Genomic DNA, 23,602 nt, shown 5'->3' on the forward strand with positions numbered 1-23,602 from the left:
TTAAATGTTTTCCTTTATACCAGTTGTTGTAACCATGGTGTCTCTTCACAGTAATAGAATACTGAGTAAAACACATGGGAAGGCTGGGCTAGTCCTTTCCAGAAACAAGCAGAGCAGAGAAAAAGCAGTCTTCATACCCGGAAGTAAGAAGCCATGGTTTGTCTCTTCATGTTGGTGGTTTCTTCTGGATGACGAATCATCTCCAGGGTGTCTACCTTGTGGCAGAGGAAAAGGGAAATGGTTTCAGGGTATAAACAGGACATTCAGTTTTCAAAGCCTGAGAGGCTGCTAGTCAATAACCTCGGAGTGAAGCATTTAGGACACACTGTGTAGACTATAAGAAGAATTCTGAAAGAAGTTTTTAAAAAGAGGAGAAGGAGAGATGTGTAACATTTAAGGAAACTGGGCCAAGGCCTGTGAGGACGTGCAGTCGTAAAGACATGGACCCTGTATAGTTATGTTTTGGTGGGTGTGCTAAAACATTAGAAAGAAGTAACTTTTGGATGGAAGGATTTATTTTGACTTCTGGTTTGAGGGGACAGAGTCCATCATATTGGGGAGACATGGTAGTGGGGGAGACATGATGGTAGGGGGTCACTTGAAGGTGGAAGTATGAGGGGACGGGTTCTCATCTCCAGGATTAGGAAGCAGGCTGCAACCAGGCTAGTATTTCACATTCAAGGCCTATTCCCTAGCAACCCATTCCTCCTACTACAGCCCCTTGCTGAAGGTTCCACAACCTCCCAAAATGCTCCCAGCTGGGAACCAAACTCTTGAGCCTGTGAAAGACATTCTACATTCAACCCATAGCAGGCCCCAAGCCCAGCTGTACCACAATCAGGATAGCATCAGCTACATCCCAGCCATCAGACCCTGATGCCCAGCATGCTCCTACCACCGCCGCCACCACCACAGTTCCCACCTGCTCCCTGCAAGCAGGAGTTTGGGCACCAAATCAATGGGGAATCTTCCAGTGGTATAACCTGCTGCCAATACTCTCTGCCACTACCTGGGCTGATTGGAAGGAACTTTAGGATGAAAATGACCATAATCTTAGCTTGCAAGCAGCCTGTGTTTCCTTATCATAGCTCAGGAACAAAACCTGCTTTGGCTGGGGCAGTGCCTGACTGGCATTTCAGTCTGAAGGAGCTTCCTATCTGATAGAAACAGGTGACAAGGGTGTGACACACTCTCATCAATATGTGGTTTCTGCCCAGTGGGCTGCTGTCCGGGTCCATCCTCCCCACGGGATGAGGACATCTGCGGTCTTAGTCACAGAAATTGAGTAAGTGGGGGTTAAAGGGGACAGGGGATAATGGGGTCCAACTGGAGGTGAATATTAGAACGGAATGGAAAGAGCCACATCAGTTGAATTAAAAGGTCTAAATGAGCCTCCTGCACAGCTGGCAGGGTGTGAGCTGGGTGTAGAAGTTTCAGCTGTGCTGCTTTCCTGGTCATGGGCTGCATGCACTTCAGGCGTTAGCGGCTCACACCCAGCCTGCTCAGTGACGTTGCTGCCTGTCCAGTGGAAAGAGGAAAGGAAAACTGTGTTTCAGAGGAAGGCTGCTCTCATATGTGTGAGAGAAGAGGGAAAAGAACTCCATCGGCATCCCCGCCCCGACCCCACCTGCAGTGAGAGAAAAAGAGAGAGCATGTTGTCTTCACTATCACACGAAGGGCCGCACTGCAGATTTCCCATCATTCTCAGCGAAGGATAGAGCTCAGGCCTAGTAAGAGTTGGGGGTGAGCTAATCAGGTCAGGAGGGAAGACCCTGGCTACGGTCAGTCTTCAGCTCAATGGTAACTTTTGAGATTTTTTTCCTCAACCCTTTCTTCTTATTTTTCCACCTCACCTCATCTACACAACTTCTGAGAATATCTCTACCATTTCCGTTTACTTAAAAGTTCTCATTAAAGAAACACCTCTCAGGGGGCTGGAGAGATGGCTCAGAGATTAAGAGCAGTGGCTACTCTTCCAGAGGTCCCGAATTCAATCCCAGCACCCACATGGCAGCTCACAACTGTCTGTAATTCAAGTTCCAGTGGATATAACAATTTCATGCAGATATAGATGCAGGTAAAACACTTCTGCAAATAAATTTTTAAAAAATTTAAAAAAAAAAAAAAAAAAGAAACACCTTTCACTTTCCTCTAACCTTTCCTCTAATGTCCCCCATCCACACTTTTATTCAGCTTAACTAGTGAGCTGCCCCCACCCCACCCCCAATGAAGTTCCTCTGTTTCTCTATTAGCAGATGCAGATAGCTTGGCTGGTCCCTCTCCCCCAGAACACTAGCTTTCCCTCAGCATTTGGGAAATTGAACTGTTTAGAGACCTTGATGCCTAAGGCCCAATGTCTATCCATTTTATCCATTTGTGTGGGACAGGGATATCACTGTGTTGACCAGATTGTTCCTATAAACAGGTCTAGGAATTAGGATCCCTGCAGAAAGTGCTGGACTAGGATGGAAAATGACCTATCCCAAGAGCCCCCCCCCCCCCAGAGCTACCAGAAGAAAGATTCATCTCCCAGTTCAAGTAACTGGAACACACAGCTTCATTTGCATATGTGTATTTCCTGACTTTTATCATTTCTATGTGTCTTTTCAACTGCTATAAGAAAGACACAATTTAGCTATCTACCTACCTATTATATATTATCTATCTACCATTAATCTACCTACTATCTATTTATTATCTGTCTATCATCTACCTACTTATCATGTATGTATTGATCTATCATTTATCTACCTAATTATTATCTACCTACTACCTATCTATTATCATTTACCTATTATCTGTCATCTATGTATTATCTATTATCTGCATCTATCATCTATCTAGCACCTGTTTACCTTCTATCAATCTATCATTGTCTGTCATCTATCTATCCATCATCATCTATCTATCTACTCACCATCTGTGACTCTATCGTATATATAGATATTCATCTATCTGCCTGACTAAAATGTCTTTTCTCTTGGCATGCCTGACTTTTTGGACCTAGCATGAAGCTTTATGCCTGGGTATTCTGGTAATAGCTTGGAACTCATGGGCTTAAGCAATCCCATCTTCCCTCCTCAGCCTCCTGACAAGTGAGGTCTACCTACCAGCTGGTGTGACACTGTTTTGAAGCTAACTAAAATCAATCAACTACAGCAAAATGGAAAGATACAGAATAAAGCACCAATTCATACTCAAAAGCTCTAAGGTTGCTGTGGGCAGGATGGGGTCCCTGTCTGACAGCTCAACATCTGTATTTCTGAGTAATTGCAGAGAGCCTGTTCTTTGTTACCCACATCCTGGGAATGCTAGCACCTGTCTGCATTTCATTACCTGCATGCTTAGTGCTATATTTTCAGAGGAAATGGCTCACCATTGGGATCATTTCCCTTTAAGAACTTCAACAGCATAAGTCAGCAGGAGTCCAGCAAGCTCAGCTTTCTGCTGGTATGACTGTCCTGCCTGGTTCTTTGTGCACTGTGCTAGCTAACCTTCAGAGTTCTCATAAGTAACTTAACCCCTTGGGTCACAGACTGCAGTCCCCCACAGTTGATCAGGCTTTTATATGCACAGACTCCATGCACAGAATCTTAGAAGGCTGTCAAAACTCAAGAGACCCAGTATATTGTACATGGACTCATTCTACAATATTACGGAATTCTCAAAACGATTCTCAGATGCAAGAAGTTATTATTCCATTCTACACATGAAAAGTTAAGCTCATAGATTTTTAGGTAAGTGTCCCACAGTTTTGCAGCCAGGGTATACAGTGTCTAGGTCTAAAAACCATTCTGTCTACTAAGCCTTACTTCTTGTCACTATATACTGCCATCTACTTGGTTTGATATAACTTACGAAACAGAAGTCTGAAAGTATGCCATTATCACGAAGATTTGCCCCATCCATCAACTGAATTTACTCCACCATAGAGATATGGCCTCTAAATAACCCCATAAACCAAAGGAGAAGCTGAAGAATTTTCTCCTGGCCTGGGTAAGTGTCTACCATCTGCATCCTAAAACATCAGAGATGCCTCTAACCGTCTTCCTGCCAAGACTCTTTGTCAAGAATTTTTACTGCTATCAAGTGACAGACATGCCCAGCTCTTCTTAATAAGAAAGAGCCCTCCAGTACTGCACCTCTCAGAAGGCCCTGTGGCCTGCCCTGCCAGCAGCCAGGTGAATGCTGGTGTAGCCGAGGTACAGGATGTGGCCCATCTCCACCCCACCCATGTCTGTGCAAACAGCAGAAGCAGGAAGGCCTCTCTGGTCTTTTGTTTTTCTTCACTGAAACAGTTCATAAAGCCTAGGCAGGTCACCCCTTGACCTCCTTACTCCCCCAAAGGCATGCAGGTGCCTTGCCTTGGATTACAAGGAAGGACATGCCACTAAGAATGATGTGAATTAATTAACAAGGCTCGGTTTTATCCCCTGAGATTCTGCCTGGATGCTTACATAGTTTCCTTGTGCCTCTGGGGCTTCATTTCCCTTGCCCCAAGTCTGTCTTTGGAAATAGGGCTCTAAACCAGGAACTCTATGATGGGTGATGAGCATATAGTAATCTTTTAATCTTGCAAAGTCTAGCCTTATCGAGAGCCACTTCCATCATGTCCTCTTACATAAGGCAGTGTCCAAATGTTAGCTTTTTACTTTTGCTTTGTTTTTTGAGGTAGTCTCGCTAGCCCAGCATGGTCTAGAATGTAGGCTAGCCCTGTATCTGTGGCTCTGGTACTGGGATTATAGTTTGTACTCCCATGCTTGCCTCCTCTCTCTCTCTCTCTCTCTCTCTCTCTGTGTGTGTGTGTGTATGTAACTAGGTCTTCAAACGAACACACCACACACACACACACACACATTGAAGGTTAGGTATTTATTGTTTGGCTTTGGACAGTCTTGCTGGAAGCTAACCCTGTATTACCCTCTAGGGACAATGGTTCAGCATTGCTATTTACAGTGACTTTACTGGTCATAATTTTTACAACTAATGAGAATCAACTACATTTAATACAAACAACATTCCCAGAGTCTTGCTGAAAGCTAACCCTGTATTACCCTCTAGGGGCAATGGTTCAGCGTTGCTGCTTGCAGTGACCTTACTGATCATAATTTTTACAGATAACAGGAATCAACTACATTTAATACAAATATCATTCTCGTGTCAGATCAAGTTCTTAGGAGTACTTTAAACATCTCTCCCATGGGCCCACACAACCCATCATAAATGGTCCTGACATCTTGCCACAAAGGAACAAGATGAAAACTAGGGTATTCAAGTGGGTCATAATAGCAATGCAGACATAAAAATTATTGTTAGATAAAATCTTCAGAGTCCTATGTGTATAAGTAAATTTTTATTCCCAAGAAAGTAAGTATAAATATGTACATTTGTATCAATTCTGAAGTATATTTAATAGTATTATATGTGACCAAATTAGTTATTTCTTATTAAGTAAATTAATGTGTTATATAAATAAAAAGTAAGAAAATTCAGAGAAGTGAACTCCTTATTATATCAACAACCTTCAAGACAATTGGCTTGGGGGTTAAGACATAGTTTTTCTTATTCTTGGGGGATAAATCCAAAGACATGCCTGAAACTGTGGACTTCATCAAAACCAATAGATACTATGCCTTTCCCTATATACATCTGTATGACAAAATTTGACTTATAAAATAAGCACACTAAAAGATGAACTATCACAACTAATAATAAAATTGACAATTCTGAAATGATATTGTACTAGAGGTGTCTCCCTCACTTTCCCTGTAAGGAAGCTTCTCTTTTGGAATATCAAATTTGCCAGCATCACTATTCTTATGTTTGAGAGCCAACATTGGGTTAAAAAAGAAAAGATGTACTGTGGTCTCACAGGTGGCTAACAATGGAGACTAAAGGACTAGAGGGTGGGTAGTGTATACAACAAGGATTCACCATACCGAAGGATGACTCATATCTCATTAGAACTAAGAGATACTGTAAGAGTTCAGAGTGTCATGAGATGACACCACAATGAAACCCTATAAATTGATTATTTGTGGGATTTCCCACTTCATGTTTTTGAGTCATGATTGACCATTGGTGGTTAAAACCACAGAAAGCCAAACCACTGATGAATGGGAGAACTGTCTACACAGTAGACATCAATCACATGGTCCTTGAGGTCCTGTCTAGACATCAGTTGGGGGGGCAGCAAAACATCTAGATATTTATTATTTTATGGTTGGATATTTATGAACCCTCCTAACATGGGGTCATAAATATCACTCACTTTTAGAGGGCAGCAGTGGGTTTGGTTCTTTTCCTCCTTCCTGATTCTATCTGGTCTCACCCTCTGCGGGGTGGCAATGGTCTCACAAAAAATTGCTTCATCTCTTCCTAGGAAGGCTTCATTCTTGTGTCACTTTTCTTCATGTTAGGTATTTTTTTCTGACTATCAGGATTGTAATAACCCCACAATTCTAATTTTCTAAATTTTCAAAAGTCCCCTTGTTTCCTGAACATTGCCCATCTCTTTAGCGGTCTGTGTAATAGTCAGGGGCAGATGGAGAGAAGGAGTGTTGCTCACTCCAGCATTAGCTCCAAGACAACGTCCTCTCCTGACCCCATCAGTGGTACAGGTCTGCTGCTTACCTTGGTTCTCCCAGCACTGAAATGTGGAGGCAAAGATCTTGAAGATGCTGTGACCCTAGCTCTTGTTTGGGCCAAATTACCTGAGTAAAAGAGAAAACAAAACAAAACAAACAAACAAACACAAAACTTAAAATGAAGAAAAAGTTAAGGAGCTGAGTTATGAATAATTTTTTTCTTTTATGTCCTTGTAATTTTTTGAGTTTTCTGATTGGTAACCTAAGAATAATAAGAAGAAGGAGAAGGAGGAGGATGAAGGAAGGAAGGAAGAAGAAGAAAACTTTTCAGCTGGAAAGATGGCTCAGTGGGTAAAGGTGTTGGCTCTCTGACAACCTGAATTCAATCCCTGGATCCCACATTGGTGGAAGGAGAAAACTGACTACACATACACACACACACACACACACACACACACACACACACACACACACACACCATAAAGCCAAAACAATTCAAGTGGTTGAATATTGAAGACTTAAATATATTAGACTGGACTATAAAGTTTCCATAGGAAAAGTTTCATCTTTTAGTCTTGACAATGAGTATGATCTGATGACACAAGCTGAGCATCCCTCAATGTGAAAACCCAGTCTCCAAATGTTCCAAGAGACAAAAACTTTGAGCACTGAGAGGATGCCCTAAGTGGACCCACCCACCTCCACCATGAACTTTGTTCCATGCATAAAACTATACCATGATCATTACCTTGACTATTAGAGAGTGAACCCAGGGCCTCGTACATGTAAGTGTCGGCTCTTCAGCCCTGGTGCTGAACTATATCCCCCAGCTACATACATAAAAAACTACAGCTGGCCATTGTGGAATGTGCCTTTAATCCCAGCACCCAGGAGGCAGAGGCAGGCAGATCTCTGTGAGTTCAAGTCTAGCTTGGTCTACAGAGCGAGTTCCAGGACAGCCAGGGCTATGTAGAGAAACCCTGTTTCAAAAAACAAAACAAAACACACAAAAAAGTATTGTGTATAATGTATAAAATAGGGACTGGTGGTATAGTTCATATATATATATGCATATATGCATATATGTGCACATAGGTATACCTATATCACATATTTATATGTGTCTATGCATTAATAATATACACGTATATGCATATGGTATAAATTGCCTGCACGTACATGTACACATGTATGTGGAACCCAAATCTTGTGTTTAAACTAGGGTCCCATCCCCAAGACAGCTCATTACGCAGATGCAAAAACTCTCAAATCCAAATCTAAAATTTTGAAAATCCACAATCTGAAAGGCTTCTGCTCCCAGGCACTTGGACAAGTGACTCACTCAGGCTCACTGTTATTTGCTGTGAACAACTCCTGTAGGTCTTAAAGCAAAGTGTAGAAGGTGAGGGAAGATGGTGATCTCTCCATTGCCTTCTGTGGGCAGCAGTTAGTGAAAAGCAAGTTCCAGGAGACATGGGCCAGCTCCTGGCCATGCTCATTCCTGTGACTCACCTCTGAGGACTAAGGAGCCTCGAGGGTGCTCTCCTTCCGTCCTTATTTACCCTCCACCAACCCCAGTGTGTGAGAACATTTGTCTGCAGTTTTACTTTCGGAGTCTTTTGATTGTGTAACAGAATGGAAACTTGTCAATGCAAGGGAAGGCTGCGATGCATATGCAAGGCACTCAAGGTTTCAGTTTTAGCAAGTCTAGCACAGAGACGTCCAAATGTTTTCTGTGCTGATATCTTCAGAGGCTAAACTGTGATTAATAGCCTGCAAAGAACCCTTTGAAGCAGGATTGGTGACATCAAAGTCGTAATCCGGGGGTGGCAGGAGCTTTATGGGAAGCATTCTAACACATTTCAAAGGATTTATAGCACAAATAAACAATAGATGCCAGCCATGTGCCCTGCCACACACACCTTCCAGAAACATAACCTATAAGAATGTTCCATTTTCATTTATATGTAAATACAGTGTTCACACTCCTTTCAAGTGTTAAGCATCCTTAGTGCTTCACACAGGACAGCTCCTTCACAGCTGAGCATATCTTCTTGTGCTTTTGGGAAACTGTGATTACCAGTGTGTGTCCTGGGTAGGGCGAGGGCCTTGAGTAGAAACAGTAATGGAATTGAGATCCTATGCAGGAATCTGAACCAGGGCTCAGAGGGAAAGAGGCGGTGATCTGAAAACAGACTGGGTGGGCACTTTTAAAAAGTGGTCATTTCCTGACTGGAGGATTTTTCCGCCTTTAGTTACCTCTTGAGAACTGCCCCCGAATGCAGGGTGGTTGTTGTCAGTAATTCCACAGACTTCAGTGCCCTCTGCTGCCCCTGTGGGCTGTCTGAGCACTGGCAGTCCACAGCCAGCTCGGTCTAGAAATAAAAAGCTCACCTTCTGGTCTACCTCACAAAAGCTGTGCTGGTCCTCATTCTATTCTAGTTGCCAGCTTCATTTGAGGGAGTCTCCTGCCTGAGTGAGTGTGGTGAATGCACACAGCAGTGACAGACTTCTTCAAGACTCTATCGGTTCTTTCACTGGAAGTATCAGCAAAGTTCGCTGAGAGAGTCCAATAAACCCCCACTTCAAGCCCTCCCCTTGCTGGTTCCGCCCACCTGGCTGCTATTGGCTGATTCTTATCCAATCCTAGTGGAGGGTCTCACTTGTAAAGGCCTACCAGATTCAAACCTGGTTTCTCAACTAGTTCTGTCTCTGGCTTCCTTCTTCCTAAGCTTTAGTCTTCCTTACCGGCAAGAACCACGGGTTTCGCTGACAAGGTGTGGAGAGCTGGCTCGGGGAACACCTGTGATACTCTCTCTGATGGTCTTGGTGACTCAAATTTACTCCCTGAAGTTTCTAAAACGGTGGCTAATACAATAGGAGCTAATGTCAGTGGTTGTGTAAAAACATACTGTAATATTTCATATGTTAAAAAAGCACTTATTATCTTTCTATAACCATCTAATCTGCAACAAGGGCTAGTTGTAGATTTGATATGTGGCAATTTAAAATTGCCACAAAATTTGGACAGCAGGAGCCAGAATGTGTGATGTTAGATTTTGTTCCTGGTTAGCCTTTCTCCCTCCCTCCCTCCCTCCCTCCCTCCCTCTTTTCCTCCCTCCCTCCCTCCCTCCCTCCCTCCCTCCCTCTTTTCCTCCCTCCCTCCCTCTTTTCCTCCCTCCCTCCCTCTTTTCCTCCCTCCCTCCCTTCCTTCTTCCCTTTCCTTCCTTCCTCCCTTCCTTCCTTCCTTTCTCCCCTGGCATTCATCTATGACTTTAGGTGTTGACATTAATAAATAGGCGGAATGGGTGGACAAATTCCTTGCCCATTTAACACTGATAAATCTCTTTATCAGTGTTAAACAGATGATTTATTAGAGGCAGGGGTCATCACTTTGTGGAGTAAAGGAATCAAGAAGCAAACCAGCCTGCCTCATACTTGTCCAACTGAAAGAAATTCAGAGAACAGTATTCTTGAGGCGAGATGGGAGCTAGAGGCCAGGGAATCATCTGGGATCTCCTAGGACACTAGCACGTAGTGTATAGCATGGCAGAAACAAGAGAGCCTGCCTCACCAAGGCAGAGGCAAGTACTGGTTCATAACGCTGTCCTTTGACTTCTACACATGCACCACAGTGAAAGCAGCCAAGCACACACTACAGGCACACTAACAGTAACAAATAGATGAACTGAAAAAGAAGAAATACCCAGATAGCGAGCTTGCTGTTCTCTGACTATACAACTTCATCTTTATGATGATGTGGGAAATTCAGATCCCTAAAAGACAGCTTTCCTGGTTTTCTACTGCTTTAAATTAAACTTCTTTCTTTAGATATTTTATTTTATGGGTATGAATATTTTGTTTGCATGAATGTGTGTACACATATGTATGCCTGGTGTGTCTTTAACTGTCAAAAGAAAACATTGGATCCCCTAAAACTGGAGCTATGGATGATGTGAACCATCATTTGGGTGCTGGGAACCAACAAGTACTCTTAACCACTGAGGATCTCTTCAGTCCCTGTATTGACTTGTAATTGCCTCAAATCGAATTTCAAAGAGGTTTTTTGTTTGTTTGTTTGTTTGGTTTTTGATAATTAACAACTCTAGACCCTGTGCTTGAAGGAAGCCAAACCAAAGTTTTCATTGATGATCCAGACAGACCTGTCATTTTAATAATGTTCAAGTTATTCTCACTTCTGTAAATGTAGAATGCATGCAATTAATTACTGATTTAAGATAAGGAAGAGGAAGAAAAGGAGGAGAAGGAGGCTGCTTGGAATCATCCTTCTGTGAATATGTATTTCTCTCATTTGTTAATAAAGAGGCTGATTGGCCTATAGCAAGGCAGGATAAAGTTCAACGAAACAATCAAACTAAGGATATTGGGATGAAGAAGGATGGAGAGAGGGAGTTGCTGGCAGATGCAGAGAGAGCAAGATGAAAATAATGTACTGAGAAAAGTTACCAAGCCATATGCCTAAGCGTAGATAAGAAATAGAGGTTAATTAGGTATAAGAGTTAACAAGCTAGTAACAAGCTGAGCTATCTGTCAAGCATTTATAAGTCTCTGAGTGATCATCTGGGAACTGGCAGGTGGGAGAGAAATTTCCATCTATAGGAGGAGTAAGCAGTAGCAGCAGCAGCTGTAGTGAACAGGAATGCAGCTGTAGTGAACAGAAGTGCAGCTGTAGTAAACAGAAGTGCAGATGCAGTGAACAGAAGTACAGATGCAGTGAACAGAAGTGCAGCTGTGGTGAACAGAAGTGCAGCTGTAGTGAACAGAAGTGCAGCTGTAGTAAACAGAAGTGCAGATGCAGTGAACAGAAGTACAGATGCAGTGAACAGAAGTGCAGCTGTGGTGAACAGAAGTGCAGCTGTAGTGAACAGAAGTGCAGAAGCAGTGAACAGAAATGCAGCTGTGGTGAGCAGAAGTGCAGCTGTGGTGAACAGAAGTGCAGCTGTAGTGAATAGAAGTGCAGCTATAGTGAAAAGAAGCCAGCAGAGGTTATCTGCCTGACAGGCATTGTAATTTAAGGCAGACCCCAGGGGCTAAGTCACACTCATGTCTGAGTCCTTTCAGTTCAAGGCAGATATGGTACTTAATATTACTATCTAGGAATGCAGAAATGAGTTCATTGCTTTTAGCTATCACAAGCACGTTGAAAACAACCAGTATTTATTTCTGTTCCTCTTCGTTAGCCTGAAAACATGTTTTCAGTACCTGGTATAAGACTTATAAACTGGGGCTGGAGAAATACCTCTGTAGGTAAGAGCACTGGTTGCTCTTCCAGAGAACCAGGGTTCAATTCCCAGCACCCATGTGGCAGCTCACAACTGTCTGTAACTCAGGTTCCAGTGGTTCCAACTCCCTTACAAAGACATGCAGGCCAAACATCAATGCACGTCAATAAACAAACAAATGATGGCATGCAGGAAACTATCCAGGCAACTAATTAACATTTGACTTTCCTTTGTTTTTAAACTCCTGAGGCAAGCGCTAAAGTTCATTCCGTTTTCACCCTATACCCAGAGCTTAGCTCTGTATGCCTATCTCCTAGCATATACATGTAAACAAACTGTGTGACCCTGCATTTTATTTATATGGCACCCAAAGTCCTCAGAGCCCACAGCTCATTTCACTTCCCTCCTTGTGTCTTGAACTCTTTCCTGGCCTCTGGCCCCGCCATGCTCTTTTCTTAGTTCAGAGTCTTTGCCTGTGCTGTACTGCAGAGAGACAGTGGTTAAAACTGTGAGATCCAGAGGCAGGTGGATCTCTGTAAGTTCAAGGCCAGCCTGATCTACAAAGTGAGTTCCAAGATGGCAGGGGCATTAAACAGAGAAACCCTGTCTCCCCTGTCTCGGGGTGTGGCGGGTGGTGAGAACCAGGGTCAAACTGCCTGCAGTCTGTCTCAGACCTGCCACTTGCTAAGAAGGGTCACTTGCATGCTTTACTACCTGGGTTTTATCATCTAGAGAGCTGGACTGATGTTCCCTGAGCCTGTCCAGTGTATAGTTAACTGAGTTGAAGTTGCAGTGGAGGTAGGTGCTGGCAGCTCGTGGATGGGAGCCAAGCGAGACATGGGAGGTTCTGGTTGGTCACGATCTAGTTGATGCTAAATGTTGTGACTAAGTGATCAGGTCAGAGCCTATGTCCCCATCGTACATTTTGAGATTTATGAAAATGCCATCAATTAAGGGTTCCAGTTAAGTAGGATTTTATGGAATATCCTTTTTTTCTATTGCCTGGAGCCTCATTAGTGTGTTGAGGTGGATAATTAATTAGGAAATAAGAAGTAAATAAATAATTTAGGGTTTGAGAGCTTACTTTATTCTTTCTCTGTTTATCTCCTGAAAGCACAATTTTCATAAGCTAGAAATCATAACCTATAACAACACAGACAGGATTTGTAGTACTTGTAATATCTATTGCTTACTTTAAAATTTCTGGAGAATAGGGAAATAACTGTGGAAACTGGATTATTTTTCTCCACATAACTACTAATATTTATTAAGTGCTCACAATGTGGTATACAGTACATGAAGTGTCTAAAATTACTTAGTACAATGACACCACAAGCCATCTCTCTCATCAGGCCACAGAGGTAAGAAACTGAGGCAAAGGATGCCTCAGAGCGCTGAGCAACATCCACCAGGCAGCTCCTCATCTGTCTGAATTCAAATATGGTTGCTTAAGGCATTTTGATAATATAGGCAAACCACTGAATGACTGATAAAATTGATGGGATTGATTGCCAACCCCCCCCCATGCCTTCTAGATCAGTGGTTCTCAATTTGTGGGTTGCAACCTCCACAGGCTTTGCTTATCAGATATCCTGTGTGGCAGTTTGAAAGAAAATGTCCCCCAAAGGGAGTGGCACCATTAGGAGGTGTGGCCTTGTTGGAGGAAGTGTGTCACTGTGCAGGTGGGCTTGGAGGTCTCCTATATGTTCAAGCCACTCCTGTAGAGATGGATCACTTCCTGTTGCTTGCAAGATGTGAGACTATCAGCTACTTCTCCAGCACCATGTCTGCCTGCATGCCATCAGGTTCCACCATGATGATAATGGACTGAACCTCTGAAACTGTAAGTGAGCCACTCCAATTAAATGCTTTCCATTATAAGAGTTGCCATGGTCATGGTATCTCTTCACAGCAACAGAAACCTTAACTAAGACATCCTTCTTATCAGATATTTATATTATGATTCATAACAATAGCTAAATTGCAGTGCACTAAAATAATAATAATTCTATGGTTGAGGGTCACCACAACATGAGGCACTGTATTAAAGACTATTAAAAAATACCACCCTAGATGATCTGAATTGGAGGTGGGGGGGTCCTTACAGACTAAATTAGATCAGCCAAATACATCCCAATGATTACCAGAAACCAGTTGTGATGGTTAAGCCAAACTTCATCAACTGGAAGACAATTCATCTGGTTTCTTTATCATTTGAATTAACCCTGTGGAGTGAGAAGAATGGAGCCCACTATGCTAATATTGGATCTTAATAAAATCTCAGCGATCCCTTCCTCCCAACCTCCTACCCCCAAGTTCAGTTAAGCAATGTTTCATTTCATTTACTGCTGCCTCACATGTGCAAGCCAGTAGAGTTCATAATTGTTACTCCGCACAGCTGGGGTTTACAGCTTTGTTTTGCACACACTGACACCAAAGCAAACTGATTAACTTTGTATGTATCCAACATATGGGCCAGACTGTTAGAAGATGGTCTTGGGTTCTGAAGAGAAAGAATAGTTTCTATTAACATGACCTGAATTCCTGAGGGGTGGGGTGGAGTGTGAAGTTTTGATCCATATCTAAGTAAAGAGGTTAAAATTATGATGACTTTGTTTCTAGTTTATTTTCTTTAAGGAACCCCGGGGTTAGTTTTTATGAAGGTGAGGGGAGATCACGTGACCTGAGTGCTATACTATAAACAGATTTTATAGTAGAATAAATTGATAAACAGTAAGGGCTGTGGGACCTTTTCTCCAGTATGATTTATTGAAATATGAGATAAATAGAAAAATGAAAGAGAAGATTCTTTTATCTTTTTTTTTTTTTTTTTTTTTTTTTTTTGTTTTGTTTTTCAAGACAGGGTTTCTCTGTGTAGCCCTGGAAGTCCTGGAACTCACTCTGTAGACCAGGCTGGTCTTGAACTCAGAAAATCTGCCTACCTCTGCCTCCTGAATGCTGGGAATAAGGGCTTAAACAGGAACATTTTTCTTTTCTATGACTGAGAATCCTGGCAGAGAAAGGCAGAATTATTTTTTTCTTATATTTCTGACCATTTTAAAAATCAAAGCTGCAACTGGGTGGTGGTGGCACATGCCTTTAATTCCAGCACTTTAGAGGCAGAGGCAGGCAGATTTCTAAAGTTTGAGGTCAGCCTGGTCTAAAAAGTGAGTTCCAGAACAGCCAGGGTTACACAGAGAAAAACCCTGTCTTGAAAAAACAAGCAAAATGTGGAGAAGAGACTGAGACTGAAGAAGATTATGTTGACCTCTGGCTTCCACGTACATGGACACTCATGAATCCATATCAGTACACACACACACACACACACACACACACACACACTTCTATTCATCTTGAATTCTTTCACATCTCACAATTCCTTCATTTCAAGAAACTTGGAAAAACACTCTCATACTGAAAATATGACACATGTCTGTGTGTATGACAGCCCCAGAACTGTTATACTTTGTTGGAAGCCTGCAAATTTTGAATAGTAATTTCTCTCTTGCATTGGAGAATGGTTGGAAGTCTGTACACACACACACACACACACACACACACACACACACACACACACACACACACACGCATGCACCTAATAAAGAAATGAAACGGGTCTGGAAAGATGACTCAGTGACTAACAGTATTCGCTGGTCTTTTAGAGTTTAGTTCCCAGCACTGGCAATGGGCAGCTCACAACCACCTGCAACTTCCTTTCCGGCCTTTTTCTTGCCCCCAGAGGCACCTGAACACATGTGGTATATTCTCATGTGGTATAATCAAATGATAAACAAATTTAAAAAGAAAAGAACCAATAGCACCATTCTGTCCCATCACCTGGAGTTTCCTTCTGGAGAACCACTGTGATCATGATCTGTCTGCATTTCCCTCTGAGAGCAAATATCTCCTGTGACAGGGCAATGGTTCCCCACAGCCACACCAGTGGCACAGCAGCTCCTGAGCTGTAAAAAGTGGCTGTCTGAACTGAGACATGCCCTAAGTGTCAAACACGCATGAGAGTTTGAAGACAGTACCAACGGTAGGAGATCTCAATTTATGATGCTTATATGTTAAATAATATTTTCTTAAATCTATGACTTAGATACACTATTGAAATTAAGTTTACCTATTTCTTTTTACTTTTAACATGTGCCATTCTGCTCTAGGGAAAGCCAACAGACATTTTAAACCACTGGCACTTGGGCTAGAGATTGGTAGGGGTCCTTTCTCTTTGGAAGCTTTTCAAGCACAAAGCCCCTGGGTACATGCAGAAGCTGGGGCCAGACACCGGCCCAGTGGGTCCACAGCTACATGGTTGCATTCCAAACCTAGCCGACAGGGTGACAAAGTGCATACAGAACTTAAAGAGGAAAGAAACATCCAAACTGCTACAATTATTTAACTTGGAGAAGAAAAATCAAGGCCTAAAGGCATGGAGAATGTTAGGGGTTACTTTCTTCACCCTGCCACACCACACACTTGGCCTTGCGGCAGCTAATGAAGATCAGACCCTGAAGGACAAGGACTGAAAGCCATTAACGAGTGGAGGAAAAGGCAGCAGAGTGTGGGGTTTCTCCTGTGGCTGTGGCTCTGATTCATCCTCTGGCTCAGGTTCATGGAGGCTAGGGCACCGGAGGACTCAGGCCAGACAGCCCCTGAGCAGTGATCTGGGGTATGCTCAGGTCCATCTAGTCATGGGGAGCACTAGGCTGTGGGTTCAGGACACTGTTCTCTATTGTCCTGGGATTTCCTGCACCATTTGTCCTGGGCCTCCAGGGAAAGACCCCATGATGCTCTCCTCCCTGGGAGGCACCAAAATCACTTTCAGATGCTGGTGACTGTAGTCACATCTGCCCTCCCCGTGAGTGCTAGAGGGCCTCACACTTGTCTCTAGACCGGGAATATAGAGTTCTGAGTGGAGTTCCTTCTGAAGTTCACAGTTTATTAAAAGAAATCCTGGGCTCTGGCAGGCCGGCAGCATGGTAAATCACAGACCATCCTCATTTCTGATGTGCTGCAAGCACTCTCAGGACTACCAGGAAATGGCACTCATGGAGCCACCATGTGCCAGCTCCTCTCCCACAGCTGGGAGGAGGCGCCATCTTTCTCGTCTCCAGCGCTCACCTTCCAGAGGAGTCAAACACTTCACCCAACCGGGACTTCCCCCAGGAAGTGCTGTGACTGAGTTCTGAAGAGCAAACACGGAGGCAGGAGAGGAAGGAAGGTGTCGGGAGTAGAAGTCAGCCTAGAGAGTGGTATCTGCCAAGCAACATGAGATGCTGCCTATTGCTCTGTGTACACAGGGAACAGAAAGTGCTGTCTCAAGTCTCTTGCAGCTCCGTCTTAGCAGGGAGGCACGGAGCATGATCACACAAGGCAGAATGGCAAGGCTAGGTAGACCACAGTGCTTAACCACTTAACACTGATTGCCCATTGTGATCTGATAGGGCCCGTGCAATAACATTTGCTATTTCTGTTATTCTAAGTGACTGACTCTGCCAGTCGGCTTGTCCTGACACAGGATGTCCCCAGCCCAGGCTGGTGCTGGAAGGATCTCCTGACAGTTGTGTCTATTTTACTTGATCTCCATCTTCTGTGGGGGCCTCTTTCTAGTGACGCTGATCATTAGTAAGCTAGCTTTGGGGCAGGTGCCCACTCCAGCTTCTCCATACAGTAATGCCAGGAACTGTGCCTTTCTGTGATCACCCAATGAACCATCAACCCTAAATGGTTCCCTCTTAACTAGATGGTCCAGGAGACTGTGAGCCTGTCAGCCAGCTAGCCCTGCCTCTTAGTTAATGGACTACTGCAGTGTGAACTGACAGACCCTGTGTGTGACCATTTGAATGTAATGATGCCTCCCATCAGCCAGTCCTTCCCCGTCCCTCTCATCCTGGAGGGTTCTGCCCAGGGACCACTTTGACTGTCTCCAGCAATTCAGACCAGCATTATGAGGCCTGAGGTGGCCTGGCCGAGTGCTCTGACAGCCTTTTCCCATCTTGCTTCCTCCTCACACATCCCTCTGTGTTGACATCCTATAGTGGCATCTGGTTTACTTAGTCATCTACTTCACCTCCCTCTCTCTTGAGGCCTACAGGATGGGCACTTCATGGTTCTCAGACTGCCCGATTTTCTTGTTGGAAAACAAAGCAAAAACAACAACAACAAAACCTCTTCCAAGAAGCCTTTCATTAGTCAAAGACATCACTTTCTCTTAACCTATAACCTTCTCCCTATGATAGTAGGCTGGGGGAAAATGCAAAAGGCTTGTGGGAGGGAGGAGAAGAGTTTTAAAAAGAACTTGAAAGACATCTCTACATTTGAATCATAAACTCTTTTCCTCTCTATTTTCACTTGTACAGATTAAATGCTCATATTGTCCCACTTCTGACTTACACACCTAATCAGAATTATTCAGAATTTGTTTTTTGTGATGCTTTGTGCATTTTTTTTTTAAATTTAGTCCTACAATACTACTTGTCTTTGACCACTCTGGCTAGAACTTTCTTCTATTCCTTCTAGAAAGTACTTAGGCATGGAGCCAGATCTTGACATTTTTGCTAATTTTGTGATTATATGTTGACTGGAGTCACACTCCACTCTCAAGTTAAATTGGATGAACGGTGTCTCCTCTGTGTGAAAAGGAGCTGGCTCTGCAGCCCCCTCCTCACCGTGGGACAAGTCATCTGGGTCTCCCCTTCAGGAAGAAACAAGCTCTGTGCTGTGTGTAGCCCTGCGACTGTGGCTTCCTTCAGGTCCTCTTCCAGACCTGCCTGCTACACTATCAGAGCAGAGGACCAAGCTAAAGGGAGAAAGGGGACAGTGAGAGAGGGTGACCCACTGGTGCCCGCCCTCTTCAGGGCTTAATGCCATAAATTTGGGAGGTACAGACTCAGAGCGCCACAGACTTGAAGAACATGCCTTAAAGATTTATAAGATGGAGAGGCACTGCTCGTCATCCCCCCCAAGATACAAAGGGCAACAAATGGAAGCAAAGAGAGTGAGAATTTTGATTCTTACTACAATCTCAATACCAAAGAGTGCTGTGTGTGACCTCAGGCAGAGGTGGCGGAAGCAGAACTCAGCTCTGGGCATTGATGCTAGCCTGGTCTTTGAAGTTAGATACTGTTCCCTCTCGGTTACTTTTTTCCCTCTTCCAGTTTCTTCCAAGTTCTTAACTCCTTTATAATTCCAAATTACTATTCAGAAGTCGGAGTTTATGATTCAAATGTAGAGATGTCTTTCAAGTTCCTTTTAAACCTCTTCTCCTCCCTCCCATAGCCTTGTGTGCGTTCTCCCAGTTTTCTAACAGACAGCAGGACATTTTACAGACAGAAACACATGCTTGGATGCTGTGTTTGAATATCTTTCCTTTTAATGGTCTTCTGCCTGGATCATTCAGCTTGAGAGTCCCGGTTGAAAGGTTAGAATGTATTTCTGAGGCCACACCAAGCTTTTACCCACCTTAGAGCTTCTAACAATAGAAAGGAGTTATAAAGGAGTTATTGCCGTGTCTAAAATGGTTCCTATGCAGACAAAGGCATGGTCTTGTCGGCACACTAAAGGAGAGAGGATTCGTGCTGACGATGGCTGCCTCTGTCTCCCCAATGCCGACTGGGAACCGTGGAACGAAAGCATCCCTCAGCATAGGCATCTTTCCCTCCAAACACGGCTGGTGCTAGGGAATCCAGGAGTGACCCCGTCTCATGCCACCCCAGGCCTCACAATTTCACTCTGCATGTTCAGTTATCTCTTTAGCAGTCTGTGAACAGCAAAGATGAAGTGGGAGAATGCTACGTGGTTACTATCTCGGATTTCACTTGTCGTTACCATGGCTTGGATATGGAATGTCTCCCCAAGGTGAGTGTGTTACTCATGGTAACTGCTGGCAGGTGATGCAGCCTCTAAAACTCTGGGACTAGTGAGAGGTCTTCTGATCCCTGGAGGTGTCCCTAAGGGGATGGTGACAACTTGGTCTTTTTCTCCCTCAGCACAAAGGCAGATTTGTTCCACCAGCTACACCTGCCAGGATTTGCTTCCTGAGACCTGAACCAGCAGAGCCAACTGATAACACACCAAATCCTCTAATGCTATAAGCAAAACAAAAACAAACAAACAAACAAACAAAAACACAAACCACCCATATTTTCTTTATGAGTTGGTTGTCTCTGTTATTCATCATTATTGTCATGAGAGGCTACAAAGTTGTACACACAGAGCCACATGTTTATCTTTTCAGCCTTGATAAGAAATTAAACCAATATCAGCTAATGAAGGAAGTGTTACCTGCCTACCAACCCAGGGAAGAGCCTCCCTCGAAAGGGCAAGAAAGCCAGCCTGGGTCCTTCTGACACCTGACTTTAGAAGCAAAAGACAGCATCAGTGTAGCTCCCAGGAAATCTGAACTTATCTGGAAGGAATTCTTTGATACTGAAATTAAAGTTTACCTTTGAATTTTAAAGGACTTTCCTTAGCTTTTGGCAAAAGCCCATATTACTGTGAAATAGAATGCCCATGGAAGAGTGTGCAAAGCATAAACTCCCAGCATAATGGCTACTATGAAGTAAGTGTCCATGTGCCCACCATTGAGAGAGGAAGCCAGGGCATCGGAGCATGGCCAGTCCACTTAGGGAGCCATGGGTATGTTTGTTGCTATATATAAAAATATTTATTTTATTTCATATGGATGAGTGCTTTGCCTGGATGCATGCATGTGTATTATGTGTGTACCTGGTGGAAGTCAGAAGAGGGCATCAGATCTCCTGGAACTGGAGTTATAGACAGTTCTGAGCCACCATATGGGGGCTGAGATTGGAACTTAATTCCTCTGCAAGAACAGTAAGTGCTCTTAACCTCTGAGCCATTTATTTAAGTGTTGAAGCAGGATGAATATAAATGACCTAAGCTGGGTTTTTAAGCACTGGTATTATTTTGATAGAATATCTGGGGCCTTATGTGTCTCAAGCAGCAATGCATAACTACTTCCCCTCCAAAGAGACAAGCATGACCTGAAACAAATGCTTTCAACTTCCGTGAAAACAGGAGGACTTCCTTCAAAGGCTGTACTACGGTGATAGACAGACAACAGATGACACATAGGGATGCCTGCTTCCAATTTTACAAGCTTCATTAACATCAGATCTCCTGTGATTGGAGTTATAGACAGTTCTGAGCCACCATAAGGGGCCGAGGACAGAAGTTGGTTCCTCTAAAAGAGCAGCCAGTGCTCTTAACCACAGAGCCATTTCATTTACATTCTGTCATTCAATGCAGCACACATCATCACTTTTGAATGGAGGTCGAGTACAATTATCATTATATGGTAATAAATTGGGACCAATTCCAGAGAGGAAGAAAAGATACACAAAAGTTCTAATTTCTCTAGTAGCACACTACACTGACTCTGCTGTAGACTCCTGTTGTCTCAAATGACACCTTGTTACCAGATTTTTCTGAATGCATTTTTACATGAATAAATCCAGAAAGGGAACAGTCTCTAGCTTGTCAGTTTTGATGCTCATGTATAGCCTCTTAATAATATTCAAAATATGAAGAAAATGACTGTATGATTTTAAAAGAAATTAGCAGCATAGTACAAAATTCAAAAATACAAAAATATAGAGAAGTTTGCCAGGACATCACTTTGTTTCTAGTATTTTTGTTTTGGTTTGTTTTGTTTTTTTGCTACTCCCAGATGATGGGTTCCATTTCTAGGCAAAAATTCAGAAAAAAAATTGTGGGTCACAACTATTATGGGATATTACTTTAACTAGGCAAAGATGTGTTGCATTTGTTTATGTAAAGATGTGTTGCTGTTTCACCTTGCCTGTCTAAGGCTCCCAAGCAGTCTAATAAAAAGTTGATCGGCCAATAGCTAGGCAGGAAAAGGATAGGCAAGGCTAGCAGGCAGAGGGATCTGGGCTGGAGAGAAGAAGAGAAGAGAAAATGAGGGAGAAAGAGAGGGTGATGCCGGGGGCCAGCTAGGCAGCCACCAGCCAGCCAGCCAGACACAGAGTAGGACATGCAGAAAGAAAGGTAAAAGGGCCCCGGGAAAAGATAGACAAAAAGAAACAGGTTTATTTAAGTTAAAGGAAAAAAAGTTAGCCAGAAATGAGCATAAACTAAGGTTGAGAATGTATAACTAATAACAAATCTCTGTGCCATGATTTGGGAACTGGTTGGTGGCCCAAAAGAAGAAGCCTGTTCAACACACAACCATTCTGGAGGTCACATATCAGATATCCTGCATATTAGACACTTGCATTACAATTCATAACAGTAGCAAAACTACAGTTATGAAGTAGCAACAAAAATAACTTTATGGTTGGGGGTCACCACAACATGGGGAACTGTATTAAAGGGTCATGGCATTAAGAAGGTTAAGGACCATTGGGTTATAAGCTCTCTAAAAGAGTTTAAAAAATAAAATCAGGAAATAAGAAAGGTTATGTTGGGTTTTCTTGCGATTTGGGGTAACTCAAAGAGCAGGAGGCTCCCTGCAGAGCCTTACCCTCTGCATAGAGCCACCTAGTCCTTAGAACTGTGAACTTGTTTATCTTCGGCCACAGGTTGAAAGAGTAAATTTCCAAAATTCCAAACAGATTTTGACAAATCATTATTCACATTTATGGGAGAGTACACTTGCCAGCTAAAAAGTCCTCCAGATGGATCTTATCTCAAAGACAATTCACCCAGTTACTAACGGAATCATCTGCCCAGAAACCAGCTGCAGAGGAGCCTTCAGTGGGGAAACGCCAGACAGCTCTGCCCACGCCTGCTCTCAAAATCCCAGGTATCCATATGAATCAATCCTGGTTGTAGCCAAGAAGCATCTATAGAGGAGGCTGGCAGAGACCTTTGATGGGCACTGGGTACCATAGAAGCATGTTTGATAGAAGATACGTCATCAAGTCAAGATGAAGAACAGGCTGTACATTAGCCTTTTGTTCTCCCTTAGGCAGGATTTTCATTACTCTGCATATTATACGTTCAGCTATAAATCAGGCACAGTGATAGCTCATTCTACCTTGCAAAGGCCTCAGGTGAGAGACACTGGTGACAATGATTTTAGGAGGAAAGAGGGCAGGACAGACTGAAAAAGCTCTCCCACTCATTCCGTAAAGCACACCCACAGCTGTGTCTAGACAGTCTCAAAAACACAAAGCCCTCGAGAGCAGAGCTGTGAGAGGACTGAGATGGCAGCCCAGACAGACAGCTGGATCCCAGGTAAATCAAAGGAGCTTGGCCCAGAGAGAATCCACTTGGCACAACAGAAAAGAACCAGCAACTCTCATCTGGGGCCCTAGCATCCTGCTTCCTGGCATGAGGATCCACAGAATAATGACAGCTTAAGCACTGACTGACAGCAAGTAAAGCCGTGGATGGGCCAGGTTGCTTAGGAAAATGATGGGGCTCATGATCAGACCTGTGGTGTACCATGCTCCTTTACTTGGAATCTTACATGAATAGAAAGAATTGTCTCAGTAATTCTAGGTAGACCAAGTCTACCCTGGGTGTTTAACGTGGATCAATGATAATGTATAGTTTTATAAAGAAAAGAGTTACGAGGAGGCAGAGAAAATGAGAAGTCTAAGAGATGATGGGGAAAGGTGTGTGTGTGTGTGTGTGTGTGTGTGTGTGTGTAATTCATCTCAGGGCTTAATTTACAAAAGAAACAGTCATGCTCTTTTCTTGAACTTAGATTGAACCCTGGTTGAGGTTAAAGAAGTTCATGTGGGGAATGAAAAGATACTCAGTGGTTAGGAGCAC

At 43.3% G+C, this 23,602-nt stretch overlaps 1 protein-coding gene across 1 annotated transcript in view; it reads right to left on the reverse strand.

The window, feature by feature from the left end:
- The window catches only part of LOC127221877 (myosin-IIIb), a 196,267-nt gene that overhangs the window by 23,427 nt on the left and 149,238 nt on the right, over positions 1–23,602 (reverse strand). Inside the window, exons 21-22 of the mRNA XM_051183842.1 lie at positions 6,634–6,713; positions 138–215 (exon numbers count right to left, since the gene is read on the reverse strand). Coding sequence (XP_051039799.1) covers positions 138–215; positions 6,634–6,713 — 158 coding nt within the window. The remainder of the gene's footprint in view (positions 1–137; positions 216–6,633; positions 6,714–23,602) is intronic.

The sequence above is a fragment of the Phodopus roborovskii genome, unplaced genomic scaffold (assembly GCF_943737965.1).
Source record: "Phodopus roborovskii unplaced genomic scaffold, PHOROB, whole genome shotgun sequence".
NCBI lineage: Eukaryota > Metazoa > Chordata > Mammalia > Rodentia > Cricetidae > Phodopus > Phodopus roborovskii.